This window comes from Salvelinus fontinalis, chromosome 6, assembly GCF_029448725.1.
Source record: "Salvelinus fontinalis isolate EN_2023a chromosome 6, ASM2944872v1, whole genome shotgun sequence".
NCBI classification, from domain to species: domain Eukaryota; kingdom Metazoa; phylum Chordata; class Actinopteri; order Salmoniformes; family Salmonidae; genus Salvelinus; species Salvelinus fontinalis.
The window spans coordinates 30,967,490-30,994,033 of NC_074670.1; the positions used below are offsets into that span (position 1 = coordinate 30,967,490).

At 42.5% G+C, this 26,544-nt stretch overlaps 1 protein-coding gene across 2 annotated transcripts; it reads right to left on the bottom strand.

The window, feature by feature from the left end:
* Positions 1–583: 583 nt before the first annotated feature.
* pnp4b (purine nucleoside phosphorylase 4b) lies at positions 584–25,386 on the bottom strand. Of its 2 annotated transcripts, XM_055926120.1 has the most exons (8): positions 25,172–25,386; positions 23,869–23,923; positions 17,387–17,559; positions 11,359–11,462; positions 4,719–4,894; positions 3,334–3,524; positions 1,998–2,077; positions 584–1,844 (listed from the first exon to the last, which is right to left on the bottom strand). In XM_055926120.1, exons 1-8 carry the CDS (start codon positions 25,374–25,376, stop codon positions 1,698–1,700), a joined length of 1,131 nt encoding a protein of 376 aa, XP_055782095.1. In that variant the 5' UTR covers positions 25,377–25,386; the 3' UTR covers positions 584–1,697. The 2 variants fall into 2 exon arrangements, with proteins under 2 accessions (XP_055782095.1, XP_055782096.1); XM_055926121.1 differs by lacking the exon at positions 25,172–25,386 and having other exon boundaries at positions 23,869–23,995.
* Positions 25,387–26,544: the final 1,158 nt, after the last annotated feature.

Consider the following 26,544-nt stretch of genomic DNA (forward strand, 5'->3'; position numbering starts at 1 on the left):
TTCAGGCTCCGTATATACAAGGCCACCTGGCCATGTAATCTTATTTATTGTGATCAAAAATGCTAAACTGATCCTAGATCACAATCCTACTCTGACACTTTGTGGATACGGGCCCTGGACTGACTGTAACAACAGAGGCCCTGCACGAACAGAATCAGCCACCCTTGTCTTGTCTATTGTATACAATGAGAGATGATTGCCTCTTCAAGCTGAACACTGTCTCAGGGGAGGGCTACTTTTCTTCTACTGTCTCCTTTCCCACTAACCAATGCACAAGGTCAGAGTTCCTGAATATCCAATGTGATTATATTCACATGTTTACTTTGAGTCTGACCCTGAGTAGATTGGTTTATCCTTGGTTTACACCATTTTTATTATGAACAGAACAATTTATAGGAGCAATTAGGATTAATTGCCTTGCTCAAGGGCACGACGAACAGAATTTTCACCTATTCGAACCAGGGACCTTTCAGTTACTGGCCCAACGCTCTTAACCCCTAGTCTACCTGCCGCCCCAATATTCACACACACACGCATGCACTGACGAACACACACAGACACAAATAAACACACTTAAAGTCTGTTTATGATCTATATTTACTGTATGTTTATTTAAAATATGTATCTATATATTTACAATGGGAAAACCTCGTTATGAACACATCAGTGTTCTCCAAGCTTATCGCTACAGTGCAGAAGGTACCACTGCGCCGTATTGGCCGAGGAGCCCTGTGAAAGATGGCAGTGTTTTCTTATAGATGAATGCACTTCGATTTACTTTAAGGCAAGGCAGTGAACAGAGTATTTTCTTTGGCAAGATACCAAGTTTTTCTGTACATTTTTTCTGTTGCTGTGTAAATTCTTACAAGAAACATTATTTCTACATGAGCTCTCACTGTTATTGCAGTCAAACTAACTCATAACACTGTAATTGTTTAGCATGAAAATAGTTCTCAACTCTATGAAATAGACTCGTGTTATATGGTAAACACAATGAAGCACCGAATTAATAGCTTGATTCTCGTTCTAAACAGTGAGGGGATAACAACAAAGAAAGCACTGTATAATTATATTAATACATGTTTTTTCTGTCCCTAGCTCTGAATAGCAGGAGGAATTTGAAGAGAAAAGCACCGTCATCTGTACATTAGTTCAGCTGCATATTTTTCCCCCCACTATTTGTCATTAAATGCTATTTTCTGGTTGGAGGCTTTTCACATTTATTTTTGGGAGAAAAACATTTTGTGGAATTAATGTATAATCTCTCTCTCTCTCCTCTCTCTTCTCTCTCTCTCTCTGAATTTCCTCAGGTAAGGAAAGGGAAAGGGGGATACCTAGGTTGGGTTAAACGCAGAAGACACATTTCAGTTGAAGGTGTTCAGTTGTACAACTGGTAGTGGCACCCCTTCAGCTGATGTTAAATAGGAGCGTTACATATTCTCATGTCAGTGCCCTATCATCAAATAAGCATTTACATTTTTTAACAGACTGGTTCTTGTCTAAAAAAACAACAACTTTAGAACATTTTATTAAACTAGAAAATTGACTAAATTCTTTCGTCATGGGTGGTTGTTTATTGTAAAGATTCACAGTGAATGATATGTACATGTGTGCACATGTCTGTGTGTGTGTGAGAGAGAGTGTGCTTCAACATTAAAGTATGTCTCTCTGTCTCTTTCTCCATCCCCCTTCCTCCTTCAGTTGACATTGATGCCCTCGTCCAGCTGGTGGGAGCGGGCGATAAGTGTGTTGAGCATCATCTGCAGATGCTCCGCCCTCATCTTGCTGATCTCCAGGACCTCCTCATGGTTCACCTTCTCCTCACGGCTGTAGTCCAGGGAGACCTTCACAATGATAATAAGAATACATTAAGATGCTCCGGTACCATACTCGATAACTAGTCAACAGATGACAGAATAGATACGCTGAGCTGTTCACAGTGTGTGCAGATATGGTACATCAAATAATATACAGCAATAAGAGAAGTCAATCAATACCTTGTTGGTGATGAGTGAGAGACCAAAGACCCTCAGGCCACAGTGCTTGGCCACTGTTACCTCTGGGACCGTACTCATGCCTATGGGGAAGAGGAAAGAGGGTGGGGAGTGCAGACGGGGACAGGAGCGGAGGTTGGCAGGTTCATGGGGATGGAAAGCGAAAGAGACGGGGGGGGGGGGGGGGGGGGGGGGAGTGAGAAAATGGCAAAATATCTGGGTGGCACTGGGTCATGGTTGTGTGTTTGTGTGCTTGTGTGTGTGTAGAGAGGTGGTTATACTATTCAGCATCCTTAATACCCCCCTCTGTGTACTGCCCCCTGAGCTTTGGTTCCATTCCCTGAGCTTTGGTCCCATTCCCGTGTTAGTATTTAATGGGAACACAGGCCAGATCTCACATATCATTGAAACCATGCTAAAAACATGGATACAACTTACACAGGCACATACTGTACGAATGCAATGACAAAACATGTTTTACAGGCATAACCAAAAAGCATATGAATCAAAAATACTTATTAAGCCAAAGGTCTCACTCACTCAAACACAGCCTCCACTAAGCTGAAACTCAAGCATGGTAAAGAAAAAACACCACATAAAAAAATATGGATTGGCAGACCTGAATTGGACTCTCACATTAAATAATACACTCACAGGAGTAATAACTCAATAGGTCACCAAAACAAGGAACCAAAACGGCTTTACTTTGTCATCGCTTGGCTACAACAACAAGCTCTTAAGGTAACAAGTCGGCAAAATACATGTTCTTAGGGGGAGTGGATAATGAAAGATGTCATTCGTTAGTTCTGCCCACTGTACATTGTAACAGATATTTGTTAGTGTTGTATTTTGATCCTGGATCAAATCATCAGACCAATTAGCATCACAGCATGTAGCAGCCTGTTGGTCTATCTGTTGACCTAATCGCTAAGCTAATTAGCATGCGTCGGCTCTGTTAGCAGAGCTAGCACCATCATTTATTGAAGAGCCCAGCGTGGGTGTTTTTACGAGGGAGGTCCAATTAGAGCCGTGTTAATGAACTAAAAAGGGGAAAAGGAGAGTGAGCAAGCCTCGTCTGTGTTTCTATCGTTGTTAAACCATGTTGTGGCTGGTGGTCACTTGGCTCTCTGACAAAACATTCCCTTCCTGAGTAGATGCTTGATCTTGATACAGCATTTTGAAACACAAGTTGTATTAAATATCTAGCTACTGTTCCTTTAAACTTCAATGGAACCATTTCCTAACATTAACTGTAATTTGTTGCTCAAGTCATAGCCAGTTCTGGTGATGAAAACCTGTTCGTGGTTGTAGCCCGTAGGCCTGTGTTGTCTCCACTCACCCACAGAGTCGCACCCCAAGACCTGCAACATGCGTGCCTCGGCGATGGTCTCGAAGTTGGGGCCGCTCACCATGCAGTACACCCCTTCCCGCACAAAGTTGGTATAGTCCAGCTCTTGACTGATATCCAGAGCTAGCTTCCTCAGGTCCTTACTGTAGGCATCTGACATGCAGGGGAACCGAATCCCAAACCTGGAGCAGAGCACAGCCAATCACTACTGGCTTATCGATGTGACATATGGAGCAAATACTATTGCAATGCATCTCTCCTAATCTACCAATAATCTGCTACTATTAATAATATGAATAATACTGTAATATAATACAGTATTATGATAGTATACAGAGAATACAGGCAACTGCCAACATAAAGGCAACACCAACATAAAGTGTCTTAATAGGGCATTGGGCCACCACGAGCCAGAACAGCTTCAATGCACCTTGGCTTAGATTTTACAAATGTCTGGAACTCTATTGGAGGGATGCGACACTATTCTTCCACGAGAAATTTCATAATTTGGTGTTTTGTTGATGGTGGTGGAAAACGATGTCTCAGGCACCGCTCCTTAATCTCCCATAAGTTTTCAATTGGGTTGAGATCTGGTGACTGAGACCGCCATTACATCGTTTTCATGCTCATCAAGCCATTCAGTGACCGACCAATCGTGCCCGGCGGATGGGGTCTTTGTCATCCTATTGGAGCAGAGCCAAGGTAGCCAAAATAATAGCCTGCCCAGCATTTTTATACATGACTCTAAGCATGATGGGATGTTAATTGCTTAATTAACTCAGGAACCACACCTAGGTGGAAGCACCTGCTTTCAATATACTTTGTATTCCTCATTTACTCAAGTGTTTCCATTATTTTGGCAGTTACCTGAAGCTCTCTGAGCACAATGCTTGGAAATCACTTACACTCAACATACAGTATATTTGTCATTAATCTACAACCTCCTAGCTGTAAAGGGAAAATATGTATTACAGGTTCCATGTAACCTAGTGAGCTAGATAGATTACTTGAAGAGTATGTATTTCTTCCCCTCTCCCTCCCCGTGCTTCCTCTCTCCGGGATTATTTCAGTTCTCTCACTGACTGCAACTCTCTTTCCATCTCTCCTCCCACCTTTGTGCTTCAGACTATACTACATTTTTCACTCTCTCTCCTTGACTCTCCCTCCATCACTTCCACTCTCCCCCGCCTATTCCCCCCATCCCTCTCTCTGTCCGTCTTCCCTGCCTCTCTCCATCTCTCTGCCTGTATCGTTCATCATTGTAGCTGCACAGTGAGTGCTGTGCCCTCCCACACCCCTCTCCCCTTATCCCCCCTCTCTACTTCTGTCTCCCCTTTCTTCCCTCAATCTTTCTGTCTCCCTGTCTCTGGTTGTACCGTTCGTCATTGGGGCCGCACAGAGGGTGCTGGCCGGCGAAGCCTGGCAGGTTAATGTGGTCCTTAATGAGCATGATGTCGCCCACTTTGAAGTCCGGACACAGGCCCCCTGAGGCGTTAGTCACAATGAGGGTCTCCACGCCCAACAGCTTGAAGATCCGCACCGGGAATGTGACCTGGGGGAGAACAGGAGGGGGATGGAGAGGGAGAGGAGAGAAATATAGGTGGGGATAGAGTCAGAGAGAGAAAACAAGAGAATTATATGAGTATAGAGGAGAGGAGAAAGGAGTGGACGAGTGAAGAGGAAAAGGGAGTTAGAGAGAAAGGGAGGGAGAGATACATATAGAAGAGAGGAAAGGACGAGAGAGGCGAAGAGAATGCTACCAACACTTTATTGTACCATTAAGGGGAAGAGGAGAAATGAGACATAAAATGTTTGTATTATTCTCTCTCTTGGACCATTCTTGGTCATCTCCAGCACCAGCAATACAGAAGATGTGCATACAATCTGCTAGAAGCATGCAGCCACGACTTGTAACTCTGTCACACACACACTTCTCTTGATATAGAAATGCCCAATAGGCTACAGATGTAGGATCTTAATTTGATCACCCTGTTGCAGGAGAACTTTCCTGAAATATAAAACTTGTAGTGTATTTGAGTGCGGCAATAAACATATGTTCATTTAAGTTTATTCACCAGAGTGCTGTCCAATTTTTGCTCTTTGCATTAATTATAATCCGCATAAGAATTCACATTTCCTGTTGCTGCAGAATTATTTTCCTGCTGTAGAAAACTGACTCAAATTAAGATCCTACATTTGTAAGTCAGACCACTGACAGACACATACATACGGCATCACTAGTGCAACATCCATAAACATGGTTTGCATGTGCATGTGTGCGCGTGTGTGTGGAGTGTACAGTGACTCATGAAAATGCACATTTCTGTCAGTTTGCAAGCTAGCAGTGGCAATTGGTGAATATATTTCAATGCCAGATCACCTTTCTAGCCTCCATCCCTCCCTTCCTCTGTGTCTTTCCTTGCCTCACCTGCATGTATATTTGTGTGTGGCATAGGATATGTGATTTTATTTTTTTAACGTGTATACATGTTTATGCATGCTTATCTTAATTAAACATGCATGCCAATAACACTCATCATGCTCCAATAACAGCCACTATACAATACAGAACTAGCGCCAAGGCTAACTCCAGCTGCATGCTAGCAGTTTGTATGAAAGGCACCACTCACAGAGGGAGAGGAGATCAGGCAGGGCTAACGAAGCAAGCCAGCTAATTAACCTTGCCATGCATCTCCTACCGACACACTGAGATGAGAGAGATAACAGCTCACACCCTGATTGCAAATCAAGGGGAGGGAGGGAGAGAGCGCTTGTGTGAGTGCGATTCAACAAAGCAAAACCATATTGCTTTTCTGCTATGTACCAGGCACTTGATGTCAAAACCCATGGAACAAAGTGTATCATAAAATAAAGTGTATTAAAAGGGAAATCTAAAATTGGTAACAAACTAGTAGCATCACCACGCCTTCTAGATATTGACTGAGTTCTCGCTGCAACATCTCTGTATTTGTTTTGTCTTTATGTAAACTCTTGTGAGAGTGGTGTGATGTTGGTGTCGGATGTGTCAGATACAATGACTCATGGATGTGTCCCTGGGCTGATGGAGTGTATGGACACCCTGGTGTCCCTGTCACACATACTGGACTGCTGTCCGATAACATTGGGAAAGAAAGGGAGCAGAACAGGGAAGACATGGAGAGGTGTCTGGAGATGAGAGTAGAGAGTGGGAGATTGTGTGGTGGTGGTGGGGGAAAGAGAAATGAAGAAAGAGAGAGAGAGAAAAGAAGGGAGAGAATGAGAGAAAGAGACAGGGAGTGGGCAGATGGCAGGCTGAAACCACAGCTGTATCGGTTGCATGTGCTGGGGTAAATTTAGCAGAAATCGATTTGTCGCCTTGTCTGGTGTACTGAGCCATAGGAAAGCGGTCCAACATCCACTGTAATCACACCTGTTCTTCTCTAACACCTTACACGTTTTGCTGCATGTTCAGTCAGCCCTCAAGATAGGAAACCTATCTACCATGAGTAGGGTTGGAAAGCTACCGGTAATTTACCGAAATGTTCTGTAATTTTGTTAATTAACAGAAAATCAATGGCAATCTATTGGAACTTTGGTAATTTATACTTGAATAACAAACAAACAAAAAAATATTTATATAAATTATTAATTTATTATATCTGTGTCGATATTGTACATGAGTTTCTAGTAGATAGACCATATGGTTCAAGAGAAAATAGCCAATTGAGTGAAAAAAGCATCTAATCAACAATGGTATTATTTTCAATTAATTCTGCAACTATTTACTTTATTCACAACTGCAACCAGCTTGACAACAAATACATATTGACATAATAAAATTAATAAAAGTTTGTAAAAACATTTTTAAATTATATTTCATGCTAAAACCCTCTTATAGCAACTTACAGTAATACATTTTCATACTGGTCCCGCATGGGAATCGAACCCACAACCCATGCTTTACCAACTGAGCCACACGGGACACTAAGTTCATGGTTTATATATAGGATAATGTTTTACAGATTTGTCATTCAATTGTTTTTAAATTGTAAAATCATATTATGTGACAAGGCCAGACAGAGGGCCAGAGATTGTTACAGACACCTGTGATAATCTGAAGTACCCAAACGTGCCACTAGATACCTTGTGACAGATATCATAAAATCCTTAAAAGAGACCACAATTCTGGTAGTTTAATGGTAAACTTCTAAAGTTTCCAGTAATATACCGTCCCTTTGCAACCCTAACCATGACATTGCTCACCTATGGGCTGCATCTCAGCAGTGTAAAGTTACTTCCTCTCCTTTGGGTCCTATCCTACATCCACTCTGATCTGAAGAGAATTGACAGGTGAAAACAATATTGTGGAGGTCAGAATTGAGAAACAGCCCATAGGTGATAAGACATTGATCTAGAGGGCAGCATTTGGTCTGTTGTTCTCTCTGTCTCCCTATAAACTGTCACTAAAGCCTCTTGCGGTGTAAGATACTTCTGTATGTCCAATGGCGAGGCTACAACCTAAGCCCTCCTCTGTTGTCACAGTCAATGAGAACATGATGACATGTCTACTGTCTAGCACCTGGGAGGTAGAAATGCTGCTTCGATATCTCATCATAATTACACATCTTTAGACTGTCTCCTGCTGTTCTCATAGACTGTTATACAATATGTCTATACTTTATCCATCCAATGCAATCTAGGTCAATAGGAACAAATTATTGTCTGGACTGGTCAGAATCAAAGGATGAGAATGAGCAATGTGGTATTTACTAGTGCTATTGATTGACAGGTACAATGTGGTGACCCTAAGTGAAAGCCCAAAAAGCCTGTGCTTCACTTATGTGCCGGTGTCCGGCAGCCATGATGGTTGACTCTAATACATCATGTCATGTTGTCAATGTCGTAATTGCTCTGAGAATTTCTCTCGCCACGCCGGACAACAGAAGATTCCTTAGCCTTTTACCAAGGGTCTAGGGGGTCCTGAGGGTCTAGAGGGTCTAGAGAGGGTTACATTTATGCTGTCTTAAAACCTGTCTAGGACTAGGGTGCCGCTAGCGGCACACCCCCCCCACCCCCACTGAAAAGGCAGAGCCGCGAAATTCAAAAAAAAATTTTTTTTTAAATATTTAACTTTCACACATTAAAGTCCAATACAGCTAATGAAAGACACAGATCTTGTGAATCCAGCCAACATGTCCGATTTTTAAAATGTTTTACAGGGAAGACACAATATGTAAAGATGTAAATCTATTACCTAAAAACACATTAGCATAATCCACCATCTTTTATTTGTCCACCAACACCAGTAGCTATCACCAATTCGGCTAAACTAAGATATTTATAGCCCCTAACCAAGAAAAAAACTCATCAGATGACAGTCTGATAACATATTTATGGTATGGGATAGGTTTTGTTAGAAAAATGTGCATATTTCAGGTAGCTGGCATAGTTTACAATTGCACCCACCGTCACAAATGGACTAGAATAATTACAATGAGCAACGTGTTTACCTAACTACTAATCATCAAACATTTCGTAAAAATACACAGCATACACTAATCGAAAGACACAGATCCTGTGAATACAGACAATATTTCAGATTTTCTAAGTGTCTTACAGCGAAAACACAATATATCGTTATATTAGCATAGCACATGTGCAAACATTACCCCAGCATTGATTCTAGCCAAAGAGAGCGATAACGTAAACATCGCCAAAATATATTATTTTTTTCACTAACCTTCTCAGAATTCTTCAGATGACACCCCTGTAACATCACATTACAACATACATATACAGTTTGTTCGAAAATGTGCATATTTAGCCACCAAAATCATGGTTAGACAATGAGAAATGTAGCCCAGCTGGTGAGAAAATGTCCGTGCGCCATATTAGACAGTGATCTACTCGTATACATAAATACTCATAAACGTGACTAAAAAATATAGGGTGGACAGCGATTGATAGACAATTTAATTCTTAATACAATCGCGGAATTACATTTTTAAAATTATCCTTACTTTTCAATACAGTTTGCGCCAAGCGAAGCTACGTCAAAAAACATGGCGTCCTAAGCCACTAACATTTTTCGACAGAAACACGATTTATCATAATAAAAATGTCCTACTTTGAGCTGTTCTTCCATCAGTATCTTGGGCAAAGGATCCTTTCTTGGGTCTAATCGTCTTTTGGTGGAAAGCTGTCCTCTTGCCATGTGGAAATGCCAACTGCGTTCGGGATGAACTGGAAGCGTGCCCAGAGATTCACAGCGTCTCAGAAATAAATGTCCCAAAATCGCACTAAACGGATATAAATTGCTATAAAACGCTTTAAATTAACTACCTTATGATGTTTTTAACTCCTATAACGAGTCTTAACATGACCGGAGAAAGATTACTCCCAACACTAATGCTTGGAACAGGTGCGGGTCGGTGTCCTCCACGCGCATGACGCAGCTGGAAAAGAGTTCCTAGCTACAGGGTTTTTTAATTTATAGTGCCTGTGATTGCGCAATCGACCCCATTCAAATCGTCATCACGTAAAGGCATCCAGGGGAAGACGTAAGCAGTGTCCGTATACTCATAGGAATAACATTGGCCTTAAAACTGACTCCAGAACAGTGGCCAAAATTTCTGAAATCTGACTCCATGTCAGGGAAATTGCTGTAGAATGGGTTCTGTTCCACTTAGAGACAAAATTTCAACTCCTATAGAAACTATAGACTGTTTTCTATCCAATAATAATAATAATATGCATATTGTACGATCAAGAATTTTGTAGGAAGCCGTTTCAAAAATTACACGATTACCATAAATAGTGACAACAGCGCCCCCAGCCTTAACAGGTTATTAACCAAAACAGTGGAAGGAAAGGACTCATTTAACTCTGGAGTGACATCATAAATATGCAGTGCTACAGCTGATTGACTGGTTGATTGGGGCTGTAAGTTTTGACCAAGCAAAAACCTACATACAGAAAGTTGCTGCTTTTAAATACTTTTATATACAAATAAGACAAGCATCACAACACAGGCGAACGCCTGCTGGTACATACCTTTCATCCACTCAACATTTGGCCCAATATCCTTACAAACGGTTTGAGAAAATGGCTTCATTCTTAAATGACATTTCTTTGTACTAGTTTCTGAAAAATACTACATTTCATTTACATTTTGTTCAAATTCACACCAAATGACCCAACAATGACCTCATTGCTGCAAGGGATATTTTTAAGAAACAGGGCCCAGATCAGTGGCGACCCTGTCCTAAACTGTGTTTGTTAAAATATACAGCCTTGTGCAGAGTCAGCAGTTCCCAGGCTGGTTTCAGCAATCGTCTTCCTGCCTCCCACTTTCCTGATTGTGACAGATAAAGTTAATGGGCCAAGGCCGGAGATGCCAGCCCCTCTCTGTTATACAAATAGGAGGAGTTCTCCTTCAGTTAACATGACCTTGTTGAGCCACAATGGAGAGTTTTTAGCATTCCAAAGGAAAGGACCCATTTCGTTTCACTCTTTTCCTTCTTTATGATGGCTAATATAAGCACAGCGCACACACTGGTGATGAATATTTCAAAACATCCGGTGTCGCCGTAGCGGGAATGTGTAAGGGTTATAGATGAGCAGGGACTGGGTTGAATCCATGGAGGCTAGGGATATTGATGGTTAAAATAATCTGATGTGATGTTTCCCTGATCTCAAAGGAAAGTGTATAGCAGCAAGGTAAAAGAGTAGAAAGACTAGTAGTGTAAAGCAAATGTCTTAATGTTGGATGTTTAAAATATGGCCTATACCAAAATAATATAGATATAGTCTTCGTCATGGTACTGGGAGTCTCTAAATGTATGGGGTCCTTCGTAGCTCAGTTTGTAGCTCAGTTGGTAGAGCATGAATGTTGTAATGTCAGGGTAGTGGGTTTGATTCCTGGGACCAACCATATATGTCAAATGTATCCCTGCATAAGTCACTTTGAATCAAAGCATCTACTAAATGGCATATATTATTACCTGTTCATCGGTCAGATACTGTATTTGGACTTACCTTACAGAGTGAATAGCCCTCGTAGAGATGGAATCTGCCTTGCATGAAGACGCAGGATTTGCCTTTTAGAATACCAAACACCAGACACCCTTCATGACCCGGGACTGTGAAGGACACAGAACACAAGCATATTCTGTCATGGAAGGTTAGTGATACAGCATGTCTCATGTAGGGTTAGAAAATAAAAACTGTGACTTGATGTTTTATTCATGTTTAAATTCACAGAAGATGTCCGATTTGTGTTGTTCATACTTCAAGCATGAGAGAGTCCTAGAGAAATCTAATGCTACTGCTGTAATGAAATACTCTCTGCATGTACATACAGTTGAAGACGGAAGTTTACATATACCTTAGCCAAATACATTTAAACTCAGTTTTTCACAATCCTAGTAAAAATTCCCTTGTCTTAGGTCAGTTAGGATCACCACTTTATTTTAAGAATGTGAAATGTTAGAATAATAGTAAAGAGAATGATTAATTTCAGCTTTTATTCTTTCATCACATTCCCAGTGGGTCAGAAGTTAACATACACTCAATTAGTATTTGGTAGCATTGCCTTTAAATTGGGTCAAACGCTTCGGGTAGCCTTCCCACAATAAGTTGGGTGAATTTTGGCCCATTCCTCCTGACAGAGCTGGTGTAACTGAGTTAGGTTTGTAGGCCTCCTTGCTCGCACACACTTTTTCCAGTGCTGCCCACAAATGTTCTATAGGATTGAGGTCAGGGCGTTGTGATGGCCACTCCAATACCTTGACTTTGTTGTCCTTAAGCCATTTTGCCACAACTTCGGAAGCATGCTTGTGGTCATTGTCCATTTAGAAGACCCATTTGCGACCAAGCTTTAACTTTCTGACTGATGTCTTGAGATGTTGCTTCAATATATCCACATCATTTTCCTTCCTCATGATGGCATCTATTTTGTGAAGTGCACCAGTCCCTCCTATAGCAAAGCACCCCCACAACATGATGCTGCCACCCCCATGCTTCACGGTTGGGATGGGGTTCTTCAGCTTGCAAGCGACCCCCTTTTTCCTCCAAACATAACGATGGTCATTATGGCCAAACAGTTCTATTTTTGTTTCATCAGACCAGAGGACATTTCTCCAAAAGTACGATCTTTGTCCCCATGTGCAGTTGCAAACCGTAGTCTGGCTTTTTTATGGTGGTTTTGGAGCAGCAGCTTCTTCCTTGCTGAGCGGCCTTTCAGGTTATGTCGATATAGGACTCATTTTACTGTGGATATGGATACTTTTGTACCTATTTCCTCCAGCATCTTCACAAGGTCCTTTGCTGTTGTTCTGGGATTGCTTTTCACTTTTCGCACCAAAGTACGTTCATCTCTAGGAGACAGAACGCATCTCCTTCCTGAGCAGTATGACAGCTGCGTGGTCCCATGGTGTTTATACTTGCGTACTATTGTTTGTACAGATGAACGTGGTACCTTCAGACATTTGGAAATTGCTCCCAAGGATGAACCAGACTTGTGGAGGTCTTCAATTTTTTTTCTGAAGTCTTGGCAGATTTATTTTGATTTTCCCGCGATGTCAAGCAACGAGGCACTGAGTTTGAAGGTAGGCCTTGAAATACATCTACAGGTGCACCTCCAATTGACTGAAATGATGTCAATTAGTCTATCAGAAGCTTCTAAAGCCATGACATAATTTTCTGAAATTTTCCAAGCTGTTTAAAGGCACAGTCAACATAGTGTTCTGACCCAATGGAATTGTGATACAGTGAATTATACGTGAAATAACCTGTAAACAATCTGTAAACAATTGTTGGAAAAATGACTTGTGTCATGAACAAAGTAGATGTCCTAACCGACTTGCCAAAACTATAATTTGTTTACAATAAATTTATGGAGTGGTTGAAAAATTAGTTTTAATGACTCCAACCTAAGTGTATGTAAACTTCCGACTTCAACTGTACATACAATGGGACCTACAGTTGAAGTCAGAAGATTACATACACTTAGGTTGTAGTCATTAAAACTCGTTTTTCAACCACGCCACAAATTTCTTGTTAACAAGTTATAGCTTTGGCAAGTCCACATAATTCACCCAATTTATTGTGGGAAGCTTGTTGAAGGCTACCCAAAACGTTTGACCCAAGTTAAACAATTTAAAGGCAATGCTACCAAATACTAATTGAGTGTATGTAAACTTCTGCTCTAGTTAATTTGGTAATCAGTTTAATAAAAGAAATATGGCACATCGGGGGTTTGTGATATATGGCCAATATACCACGGCTAAGGGCTGTCTCCAGGCACTCCGCAATGCGTCGTGCATAAGAACAGGCCTTAGCCGTGGTATATTGGCCATATACCCCACCCCCCCATGCCTTATTGCTTAAAAATACCACGACTTTCAGACAATCAGCATCCATGGCTCAAACCACCTGGTTTATAATCTGACATAGACTAAATAAAGTGCATTCGGAAAGAATTCAGACCCCTTGACTTTTTCTACGTTACAGCCTTATTCCAAAATTGATTCAATTGTTTTTTCCCCCTCATCACACAATACCCCATAATAACAAATCAAAAACATTTTGACATTTTTGCAAATTTATTACAAATAAAACTTAAATATCACATTTACATAAGTAGTCAGACCCTTCACTCAGTACATTGTTGAAGCACCCTTGGCAGCAATTACAGCCTCAAGTCTTCTTGGGTATGACGCTACAAGCTTGGCACATCTATATTTTGGGAGTTTCTCCCATTCTTCTCTGCAGATCCTGTCAAGCTTGGATGGGGAGCGTCGCTGCACAGCTATTTTCAGGTCTCTCCAGAGATGTTCTATCGGGTTCATGTCCGGGTTCTGGCTGGGCCACTCAAGGACATTCAGAGACTTGTCCTGAAGCCACTCCTGCGTTGTCTTGGCTGTGTGCTTAGGTTCATTGTCCTGTTGGAAGGTGAACTTTCACCCCCAGTCTGAGGTCCTGAGCGCTCTGGTGAAGGATCTCTCTGTACTTTGCACCGTTCATCCAAAAAGTTCAATCTTGGTTTCATCAGATTAGAGAATCTTGTTTCTCATGGTCTGAAAGTCTTTTAGGTGCCTTTTGGTAAACTCCAAGTGGGCTGTCATGTGCCTTTTAGTGAGGAGTGGCTTCCGTCTGGCCACTCTACCATAAAGGCCTGATTGGTGGAGTGCTGCAGAGATGGTTGTCCTTCTGGAAGGTTGCCCATCTCCACGAAGGAACTCTAGAGCTCTGTCAATGTGACCATAGGGTTCTTGGTCACCTCCCTGACCAAGGCCCTTCTCCCCCGATTGCTCAGTTTGGCCAGGCAGCCAGCTCTAGGAAGAGTCTTGATGAAGGCCACTGTGTTCTTGGGGACCTTCAATGCTGCAAACATTTTTTGGTACCCTTCCCCAGATCTGTGCCTCGACACAATCCTGCCTCTGAGCTCTACGGGCAATTCCTTCGACCTCATGGCTTGGTTTTTACTCTGACATGCACTGTCAAATGTGGGACCTTATATAGACAGGTGTGTGCCTTTCCAAATCATGTCCAATCAATTGAATTTACCACAGGTGGACTTCAATCAAGTTTCAGAAACATCTCAAGGATGATCAATGGAAACAGGATGCACCGGAGCTCAATTTCGAATCTCATAGCAAAGGGTCTGAGTACTTACGTAAATAAGGTATCTGTTTTTTATTTTGAATACATGTCACGTTCCTGACCTGTTTTCTGTTGTTTTGTATGTGTTTAGTTGGTCAGGACGTGAGCTGGGTGGGAATTCCATGTTGTGTGTCTAGTTTGTCTGTTTCTATGTCAGCCTAGTGTGGGTTCTCAATCAGAGACAGATGGTAGTCGTTGTCTCTGATTGAGACTCATATATAGGAGGCTTGTTTTGTGTTGGGATTTTGTGGGTGTTTGTTACCTGTCTCTGTGTTTGTGTTCTGCACCAGATAGGTCTGTATCGGTTTTGCACATTTGTTATTTTGTATGTTGTTTGTAGTGTTTCACTTGTTCTTGTATTAAACATGTTTAACACTAGCCGCGCTGCACTTTGGTCCTCTCCTTCACCCCTGGAAGAAAACCTTTACAATACATTTGCAAAAATGTCTAAAAAACAGTTTTCACTTTGTCATTATGGGGTATTGTGTGTAGATTGATGAGGAATACATTTTATTTAATTAATTTTAGAATAAGGCCTTAACGTAACAAAATGTGGAAAAAGTCAAGGGTTCTGAATACTTTCCGAATGCACTGTAGTACTCAGGAGAGCATGCAGTGTAGGAACAGTATCTGTGCTATTGAAATAAAAGTGTAAGTCATCCGCTGACAAATGTCAACTATCATTGTCTGTTTAGTACCCTTCTTTATAGTGGGGATGATGGCTGAGACTACAGCAGAGTTGTGTTCGGTGGTGCGGAGATTATGTTAATTTGACCCTGAGTTAAGTCAGAGGCGATTTGTTGAAAAGTGCTGCGTAGTGAGATAGGACCTGAATAATTACAACACTGTTGAGGGAAGTGACTTTCTTCTCCTCCATCAGAGGTTGACGGATGGCAAAGGGAAGTTTAAGGGGAGGATGGTGTCAGTTATTACTCTGTCCATTGAAGTTACTTCAGAATCCATTCCATTGCTGCATTAACTTGTTTTAATGAGCGTAACTGGATGTCATTTTCTAAAGATTTGGTGTGAGTGACCAAGCAAATCATGTATTTCTAAGGATGCACTATCGTACTGGTTATCTAAGCCTTTATTTGGGTACTGCTATGTGTTTTGTTGTGTGGATTTGATTAAATCTGGCCCTTTTGTTTTTACAGGTTATGTGATAGGCAATTTTTGGGGTTTTGTTCGCTGTTACAGGTTCACACAGCATAGCACCTGTTCACAGGCAAACACCAATATTAGTACTGTCTGAAATCACACTCATTTAGAATGTTTGCCAATCATTATGCTCTCCATGTAATTGACCAAAAAACGAGAAGTCTAATGCTGCACTGAACATCGATTAGTGTTTTCAATGGGCTTCGCTCTGACAAGCTTAAATTAACTAGAATATAATTGGGAAGACTGCAACACAAACCAAACCTGAATTGAAGATAATTTTTAAAAAGTCAGCTCTGTCTAATGAAGGCAACATTGTCAAATAATGTTCTTTCTAGGCTTCACATTTGTTTATTTATGATGCTATTGTTGTCCAAAAACACAACAAAAGCTGGTTACTAGACAGGAGGCTACGGCTTTTCTGCAAAGACCCACCTTACTCTAATAGTAATAGGAAAGTGAACATTTGAGCGCTTATGCAGACATTTTATATTCACCTCCACATGATGAATATTTAAATATGTCCATGAAATCATAATAAGAATTCCATGTGGCAGATATTAGGGCCTATTTTTACTCTAGTTATACTATTTTATTCATGGGGCGTAGTTATTCATTCTTAGTTCATTTTCCCGCCAGCTGGTCATGGTTTGTTTTTCCATGCGACATTTTGACAAAGACACACAGAAATCCCAAATGCATTTCAGCAAGTAAATAATAAACTACTTAGCTGCTGCAATGGTGTGTCAATGGAATCATTGAGGGAAAATGTAAATTCCTCTGCTGTGCAGGCATAATTAAGAGCACTACACAGGTTCACCTGATGTTTGGGTGAATCAGTGAACAAGCTAATTGGGGTGAGGTGATGTTTACAGAGAGGCGTTGCCTATTATATTTGTCAAAGTGTGTGTGTGTGTGTGTGTGTGTGTGTGTGTGTGTGTGTGTGTGAGTGAGGGGGGGGGGGGGGTAGTATAGATTGACAGTTTATACCTAGCAAACAATTTCTGGTTACTTCTGAATTCCAAGAATGTTAGTAGGTTTTGCCGGAACATTTTAAAAGCAGTCATAGGAAGTTTTCATGCTAACATTGGATGTTAACCAAATTAAGACTCCATTGGAACTTCCTCTTAACATTGTAGGAAAGTTCACTGTTTGCTGGGTAAAGACCACATTATACTACCATTAGTCTCATATCAATATTATCATGACACATTATACGTTCGTGACAGTGACTTCATCTCACCTGTGCTGACGGGGAAGTTGGGGATATCTGCGTAAGGGAAGATCTCTTTGTTGGTAACACCATCGGCGAGCAGGCCCAGGCCGGAGCCACACACCACTGCGATCTTAGGCCTGTGTCTCGTCCGGCTCAGAAGCCATTCTGTCGTCTGATTGTAGTCTTCAAAAGAGCAACAGCTAGGAGAGATGACACTCAGGTAATTATTTTTAAATAGACTTCCTGACTACACACCATGTAGATGTAACGGGTGACACTCTCCTCATCCTCGGACGAGGTGAGGAGAGAAGGATCCTCAGACCAAAACGCAGCTTCAGGGAAATAAGCCATCTTTATTAAACAACGAAAAAGATGGCAACACGAAACGAAACAAACACTTGCAAAACTACAAAATAACAAAACGACGTTGACGAGACCTGAACATAAACTTACATAACTAAACATAAACTTACGTACAGGTAACAGACGACATCGAAACGAAAACGAAACAAACAAACGCTACAGTCCTATGTGGTACGAACATAACATACGGACACAGGAGACAATCACCCACAAACAAACAGTGAGAATGCCCTACCTAAATATGACTCTTAATTAGAGGCAAACGCAAACCACCTGCCTCTAATCAAGAGCCATACCAGGCAAACCAAAACCAACATAGAAACAGATAACATAGAATGCCCACCCAACCTCACGTCCTGACCAACTAACACACAAAAACTAACATAAATAGGTCAGGAACGTGACAGTACCCCCCCCACAAGGTGCGAACTCCGGACGCACCAGCACAAAGTCTAGGGGAGGGTCTGGGTGGGCATCTAACCACGGTGGTGGTTCCGGCTCTGGTCGCGGTCCCCACGTCACCACAGTACCTAACCACCTCCTAGGCTTCCTCCAAACGACCCCCCTCCACATTAACCCCATTGTATTAAGGGGCAGTTCCGGACTAAGGGACAGCTCCGGACTAAGGTCCAGTACCAGGGTAAGGGGCAGTACCAGGATCAGGGGCAGTACCAGGGTAAGGGGCAGCACCAGGGTAAGGGGCAGCACCAGGGTAAGGGGCAGCACCAGGGTAAGGGGCAGCACCAGGGTAAGGGGCAGCTCCAGGGTAAGGGGCAGCTCCAGGGTAAGGGGCAGCTCCAGGGTAAGGGGCAGCTCCAGGGTAAGGGGCAGCTCCGGACTGATGAATGGCAGCTCCGGACTGAGGGACTGCAGCTCCGGACTGAGGGACTGCAGCTCCGGACTGAGGGACGGCCCATGGCTGGCTGACAGATCTGGCTGCTCATGGCTGGCTGACGGATCTGGCTGCTCATGGCTGGCTGACGGATCTGGCTGCTCATGGCTGGCTGACGGATCTGGCTGCTCATGGCTGGCTGACGGATCTGGCTGCTCATGGCTAGCTGACGGATCTGGCTGCTCATGGCTAGCTGACGGATCTGGCTGCTCATGGCTAGCTGACGGATCTGGCTGCTCATGGCTAGCTGACGGATCTGGCTGCTCATGGCTAGCTGACGGATCTGGCTGCTCATGGCTAGCTGACGGATCTGGCTGCTCATGGCTGGCTGACGGATCTGGCTGCTTATGGCTGGCTGACTGATCTGGCTGCTCCTGTCTGGTTGGCGGCTCTGGCAGATCCTGTCTGGTTGGCGGCTCCGGCAGATCCTGTCTGGTTGGCGGCTCTGGCAGATCCTCTCTGACGGACGGCTCTAGCGGCTCCTGTCTGGCTGGCGGCTCTAGCGGCTCCTGTCTGGCGGACGGCTCAGTGGGCTCATGGCAGACGGGCGGCTTTGCAGGCTCATGGCAGACGGGCGGCTTTGCAGGCTCATTGCAGACGGATGGCTCAGATGGCGCTGGGGAGACGGATGGCTCAGATGGCGCTGGGGAGACGGATGGCTCAGATGGCGCTTGGCAGACGGGCAGTTCAGTCATTGCTGTGCAGACGGCAGACTGCTGCCGGCTGAGGCACACTGTAGGCCTGGTGCGTGGTGCCGGGACTGGTGGCACCGGGCTGGGGACACGCATCTCAGGGCTAGTGCGGGGAGCAGCAACAGGACGCACAGGACTCTGGGGACACACAGGAGGCTTGGTGCGTGGTTTAGACACTGGTGGTAAAGGGCTGGAGACACGCACCATATAGCTAGTGCGTGGAGGAGGCACTGGTGGTACTGGGTTGGGGCGGGGAGGAGGCGCCGGAAATACCGGACCGTGCAGGCGTACTGGCTCCCTTGAACGCCGAGCCTGCCCAACCTTACCTGGTTCTATGCTCCCCGTCGCCTGACCAGTACGGGGAGGTGGAATAACCCGCACCGGCCTATGTAGGCGAACCGGGGACACCATGCGTAAGGCTGGTGCCATGTACGCCGGCCCGAGGAGACGCACTGGTGACCAGATGCGTTGGGCCGGCTTCATGACATACGGCTCAACGCTCAGTCTAGCCCGGCCGATACGTGGAGCTGAAATGTACCGAACCGGGCTATGCACGCGTACAGGAGACACCGTGCGCTCTACTGCGTAACACGGTGTCTGCCCGTACTCTCGCTCTCCACGGTAAGTACAGGGAGTAGGCGCAGGTTTCCTACCTGACTTCGCCACACTCCCTTTAAGGCCCCCCCCAAGAAATTTTTGGGTTGTACTCACGGGTTTCCAGCCTTGTCTCCGTGCTGCCTCCTCATATCGCCTCCTCTCGGCTTTAGCTGCCTCCAGCTCTTCACGAGGAAGGCGATATTCTCCCGGTTGAACCCACGGCCCCTTACCATCCAGTATCTCCTCCCATGTCCATGAATCCTGTGTAGGTAGGTCCTGTTGCCGCTTTCCATGCCGCTTGGTCCTATGGTGGGTAATTCTGTCACGGGTGACACTCTCCTCATCCTCGGACGAGGTGAGGAGAGAAGGATCCTCAGACCAAAACGCAGCTTCAGGGAAATAAGCCATCTTTATTAAACAACGAAAAAGATGGCAACACGAAACGAAACAAACACTTGCAAAACTACAAAATAACAAAACGACGTTGACGAGACCTGAACATAAACTTACATAACTAAACATAAACTTACGTACAGGTAACAGACGACATCGAAACGAAAACGAAACAAACAAACGCTACAGTCCTATGTGGTACGAACATAACATACGGACACAGGAGACAATCACCCACAAACAAACAGTGAGAATGCCCTACCTAAATATGACTCTTAATTAGAGGCAAACGCAAACCACCTGCCTCTAATCAAGAGCCATACCAGGCAAACCAAAACCAACATAGAAACAGATAACATAGAATGCCCACCCAACCTCACGTCCTGACCAACTAACACACAAAAACTAACATAAATAGGTCAGGAACGTGACAGTAGAGCAGGGACCGGCAACAGGTGGCCCACAAAAAAGACGGTAAAATCCCCAGGAATTTGGCTAAAAAAGTGTTTAATTTTAGAAATCTGTTCCCAACCATTCCCACAAATAAAAAAAGAGACGTGATCGCGTCTCCATGGTTGCCTACCCCTGATGTAGAGACACATGCTTAATTCCAAATGAACCCCTTGTCCCTACCACTCAACATTTAATATGGATATGACAGGATTTGGTGTGAACAATATGGTAATAGTTCCAGCATATCTTCTGATAGGCTATGTTTTTTTTTTCTTCGCCATATTGTCTAACACCTTTTATATCCCTTTTAGCACAAGTCCCTAGGTTGTAGTGACAAGCGGTCAATTTTAAATTGGGTAGTTAACTGAATTAGGAAACGGAGTTAGGTATAGCTCAACTTCATAATTGGTTAGATAGAAATAAAACACACTTGCAATAGATAAAGAATATACTGACTGTATCCTTCTAGGAACAATATTCTCTATTATCAAAATTGATGCAAGGAAGACGAGATAACATATCTACTTAGATCTTTGTTTACAGTGCCTTCAGAAAGTATTCACACCCCTTGACTTAGTCCACATTTTGTTGTGTTACAGCCTGAATTCAAAATGGTTCAATATTTCTCACCCATCTGGACACAATACCCCATAATGTCACGTTGGTATAAAGGGATTGGGAGACAGGCGCAGGAATGCGTAATAGGGGTTTTTATTTCCCAAATTATAGCGTGCCATGTAAAGGCACGGGGACGAAGACCAAACAAACACGTATACAATCACAGGGTAGAAACCCAAACAAAAGAGCGAGGAGTACCTCGAATAAATACACAATAGCACAATGATTATCACACGGGACGAGACCCGTAATCATCTGCACAATATACGTGGCACGAAAGCCAAAACAACATAGCACAGGTACTCACACGAACCAACGGACATTGGAACAATAATCGATAGAACAATGGTGAACCAAGGACACACTTATACAGTTACTGATCAAATGGGAATAGGGACCAGGTGTGCGTAATGACAGTTCCGGGGGGATCCGTGACACATAATGACATAGTGAAAACATGTTTAAAGAAATGTTTGCACATTTATTGAAAATTACAAACAGAAATATCTAATTTACATAAGTATTCATACCCCTGAGTAAATACTTTATAGAAGCACATTTGGCAGCAATTACAGCTGTGAGTCTTTCTTGGTAAGTCTAAGAGCTTTGAACACCTGGATTGTGCAACATTATTCTTTTCAAAATTAAAATTGGCTGTTGATCATTGCTAGACAACCCTTTTCAGGTCTTGCCATAGATTTTAAGTAGATTTAAGTCAAATCTGTAACTCGGCCACTCAGGAACATTCACTGTCTTCTTGGTAAGCAACTCCAGTGTAGATTTGGCCTTATGTTTTCGGTTATTGTCCTGGTGAAAGGTGAATTCCTCTCCCAGTGTCTGGTGGAAAGCAAACTGAACCAGGTTTCCTCTCTAGAATCTTGCCTGTGCTTAGCTCCAATCCGTTTCTTTTTTTATCCTGAAAAACTCCCAGTCGTTAACGATTAAAAGAATACCCACAACATGATGCAGCCACCACTATGCTTGAAAATATGGAGAATGATACTCAGTAATGTGTTGTATTGGATTTGCCTCAAACATAACACTTTGTATTCAGGACAAAAAGTGAATTGCTTTGCAATATTTTTTTAAGTATTACTTTAGTGCCTTGTTGCAGACAGGATGCATGTTTTGGAATATTCCTATTGTGTACAGGCATCCTTCTTTTTCCCTCTGTCAGTTAGGTTAGTATTGTGGAGTAACTACAATGCTGTTGATCCATCCTCCGTTTTCTCCTATCACAGGCATTAAACTCTGGAACTGTTTTAAAGTCACCATTGGCCTCATGGGGCGATTTCCTTCCTCTACGGAAGTATGCTTGTATCTTTGTAGTGACTGGGTGTATTGATACACCATCCAAAGTGTAATTAATAACTTCACGATGCTCAAAGGGATTTTCAATGTCTGCTTTTTTTTATACAAATCTACCAATAGGTGACCTTCTTTGTGAGACATTGGAAAACTTTCCTGGTCTTTGTGGTTGAATCTGTGTTTGAAGTTCACTGCTTGACTGAGGGACCTTACAGATACGTAATTGTATGTGTGGGGTACAGAGATGAGGTAGTCATTCAAAAATATTAAACACTATTATTGCACACACAGAGTGAGTCCATGCAACTTATTATGTTACTTGCTAAGCAAATGTTTACTCCTGAACTTATTTAGGCATGCCATAACAAAGGGGTTGAATACTTATTGGCTCAAGACATTTCAGCTTTTCATTTTTAATGAATTTGTAAAACTGTCTAAAAACACTATTCCACTTGGACATTATGGGGTTTTGTGTGTAGACCAGTGACACAAACTCTCAATATATAAATATAAAATTAGAAGTGCACACCTTATTACAATGCAACAAATCCGTGTAGCGAACAGTTTCATTTTCCTTCATTATGATCAAACAGGAATAACTCCAACTACTAAATCCGTCGAGGGACAGGAGGAATAACTGAAATAAGTGAGGAGATCTCACTGCTCTTTTGAAATGGGGTGTCTGACCTGAGGAAACATATTCAAAGCAATTGTTCCATAGATTGTCAACCCCTGAGTGGTATTTTAACATTACAATTCAAATCCAATTTAGCCTCTTGTATTCACTGAGTGCACAGCATGTGACCTGACTTGTAAGTTGTTCTGATATAGGCCCCCTCTGAATGTATTAACAAAACAGTGTATTTATTGAAAAGCAAGAATGAATCGTATAATACCCTGCTAACCTGCAGTCTATGATTGTCTGTGCCTGTTTAGTCCTCTCAGATTCACATTTTGAAATGTTCCTAAGTAAGTCCCTCTAAAGGTCTTTATGACTGCTACTATGTTTGTTTTAAACAAACTTATTAAATGTATGTAACAATTCCATTTTTGTTTCATAATTTAATGGAAACAAATCGAAATGTGTGTATTCACTGTCATCCCTGGATCAAAGTTGTGCTTATGCTAAACCAATCCATTTAACTGGAAATATTGTCTGATGTGTAAAATATGATGAAGAAAATAACATTTACCATTCTGTACTTCCTTTGGTATGCATGATCCACAAACAGGTCTGGCAGCTGCAGTCTGGTGGGGAGTTTAGAGTTAATCAAAGCTGGTGACGATAGATAGAGTTAAGAGCTAGCACGAGGGAGTGAGATAGTGCCACGCAACCTAGTGTGTGGAACCTTTTCATTGGTTGATTTTGAGGTGGGAGATAGTGTGGGGTATATTCTTTGGGATTCCTGGAGAAAAAAAACGTGCCGAGTCACATGGAGATGTCTCCCACATCCTCGTGGGATGCAAAGGTCCGATGTGACAAGGGTACATGCAAGTAATTACAGGGTTTCCCAATGTTCTTTTACCTATTTGAAGTCACGTTCATAGTGAAAGTCAATTTGTTTAACAAATCGGAAATGACCTTACTACAATATTCACTAACATATATTAAGTAAATATGTCTAACTTTGTTGATATCAGTTTAAGCAATATGACTAATGGGTTGTTTATTACAGCATAGGATTATTAATTGTTGTTAGTTTTGAAATGGGGCAAAACCATATTCATTCAGGTGGCCACAGGTGGGTTGGTGGGGGCATCTCTGGTTAAATGTCTAGTGTCCGTCAGCATATGCCACTATCATCTTAGTCAGCTGTTGTCTGTGACCCTTGACCTTTCATTCTGCTAACACCTCCACGTCTTCAGACACTTCCGGCTCCCATCCACACATAGCATGGACTTTGAGTGGAGAGAGAGAGGTGTACATTTAGCACACACTCATTTTTTGACTGATAGTGTTGATGCCCTGAGTTCAAGGTAAAACCAGTCAATGAGTAACATTCGTTTACATAACACTCTTATGTGAGGGATACTAAGGAAGTGTACAAATCTACACAATTCCAAGGTACAGACACATTTTCAAAACGTTAAGATGTTTGATTATTGAGCAAAAGGGTATGGGTTCAGCAAAAACTTGTGTATAGTATTTAGTAAATCATTAGTTATAAAGAATGCTAAACAGCTAGTGGCAGGAGTAGGTATTGCAGGGGATTTATATCGATACATTTACATTTAAATCATTTAGCAGACGCTCTTATCCAGAGCGACTTACAAATTGGAAAGTTCATACATATTCATCCTGGTCCCCCCGTGGGAATTGAACCCTGGTCCCCCCGTGGGAATTGAACCCACAACCCTGGCGTTGCAAGCGCCATGCTCTACCAACTGAGCCACACGGGATCAGGACGTATCATCTAGAGACATAGAATTAGACAGTTTTCCTTGCTGGGATATGAAAGGAGTACACTGACATGGTTATTACTGTCATTAACATACCTTTAATTATTGCTCCCTGTAGGTTGAGGTCGACTTTAGTACTGTGCCAGATGTGGTCTACGGAGGGGAATCCAGACAGCTGATTATCCTGATGAAAACCCAACAGATGGTGTGTGTGTGTGTGTGTGTGTGTGTGTGTGTGTGTGTGTGTGTGTGTGTGTGTGTGTGTGTGTGTGCGTATTTGCGTACGTGTGTGTGTGTGCATGCCGTGTTCGTTGTGCATTGTGTATGATTTTGGATGAGCCGTGGGATAACCTAACTACTCTCAAGGACGATTGCGTTGTCACAATGTGTTCTCTACCCAGCTCACTCTCTCTAAGCTTCTCTCTAAGCTCTCTCAAAAAGTTTTTGGGGGAGGACATTTGTTTCATCTTCACGGAATTTCATACTATGCTTTATTTGAACTAATGTTAGATGTGAAGAAATCTGACAAAATTATTTTTCTTCATCCCTAATCTCAGAAACGCAGAACAAAATCTTGTGTAATTGTGTCAGATGCCCCTTTCATTTCTTGAAATCCCCACCCGCAAATTAAGCACCACCCAAACCTGAGAACCTGATACGTCCAAATAACTAGTGATGCAAAACCAAAGCACCGGAACTACTGTTGCTTATCCATCCTTCCGACAAATGTTAAGATATTTTATTTGTATTTTACCTTTATTTAACTTAACTAGGCAAGTCAGTTAAGAACATATTCTTATTTTCAATGATGGCCTAGGAACAGTGGGTTAACTGCCTTGTTCAGGGGCAGAACAACAGAGTTTTACCTTGTCAGCTCGGGGATTCAATCTTTCACCTTTCGGTTACTAGTCAAACTAGGCTACCTGCCACCCCATATAAATTATGTCATGTAGTCTGTCCACGAGAGATTGCTTCTTCCCTAATTTGTTGAACTATGGTAAATTCTAGGCGAAAACCCTGGCATCTCGCCCAGTAAAATATTTGGTGCTCCTAATTTTTATTTATTTATTATTATTATTTTTTTCACCTTTATTTAACCAGGTAGGCTAGTTGAGAACAAGTTCTCATTTGCAACTGCGACCTGGCCAAGATAAAGCATAGCAGTGTGAACAGACAACAACACAGAGTTACACATGGAGTAAACAATAAACAAGTCAATAACATGGTAGAAAAAAAGAGAATCTATATACAATGTGTGCAAAAGGCATGAGGTAGGCAATAAATCGAATAATTACAATTCAGCAGATTAACACTGGAGTGATAAATCATCAGATGATCATGTGCAAGAAGAGATACTGGTGTGCAAAAGAGCAGAAAAGTAAATAAATAAAAGCAGTATGGGGTGAGGTAGGTAAATTGGGTGGGTAGTTTACAGATGGACTATGTACAGCTGCAGCGATCGGTTAGCT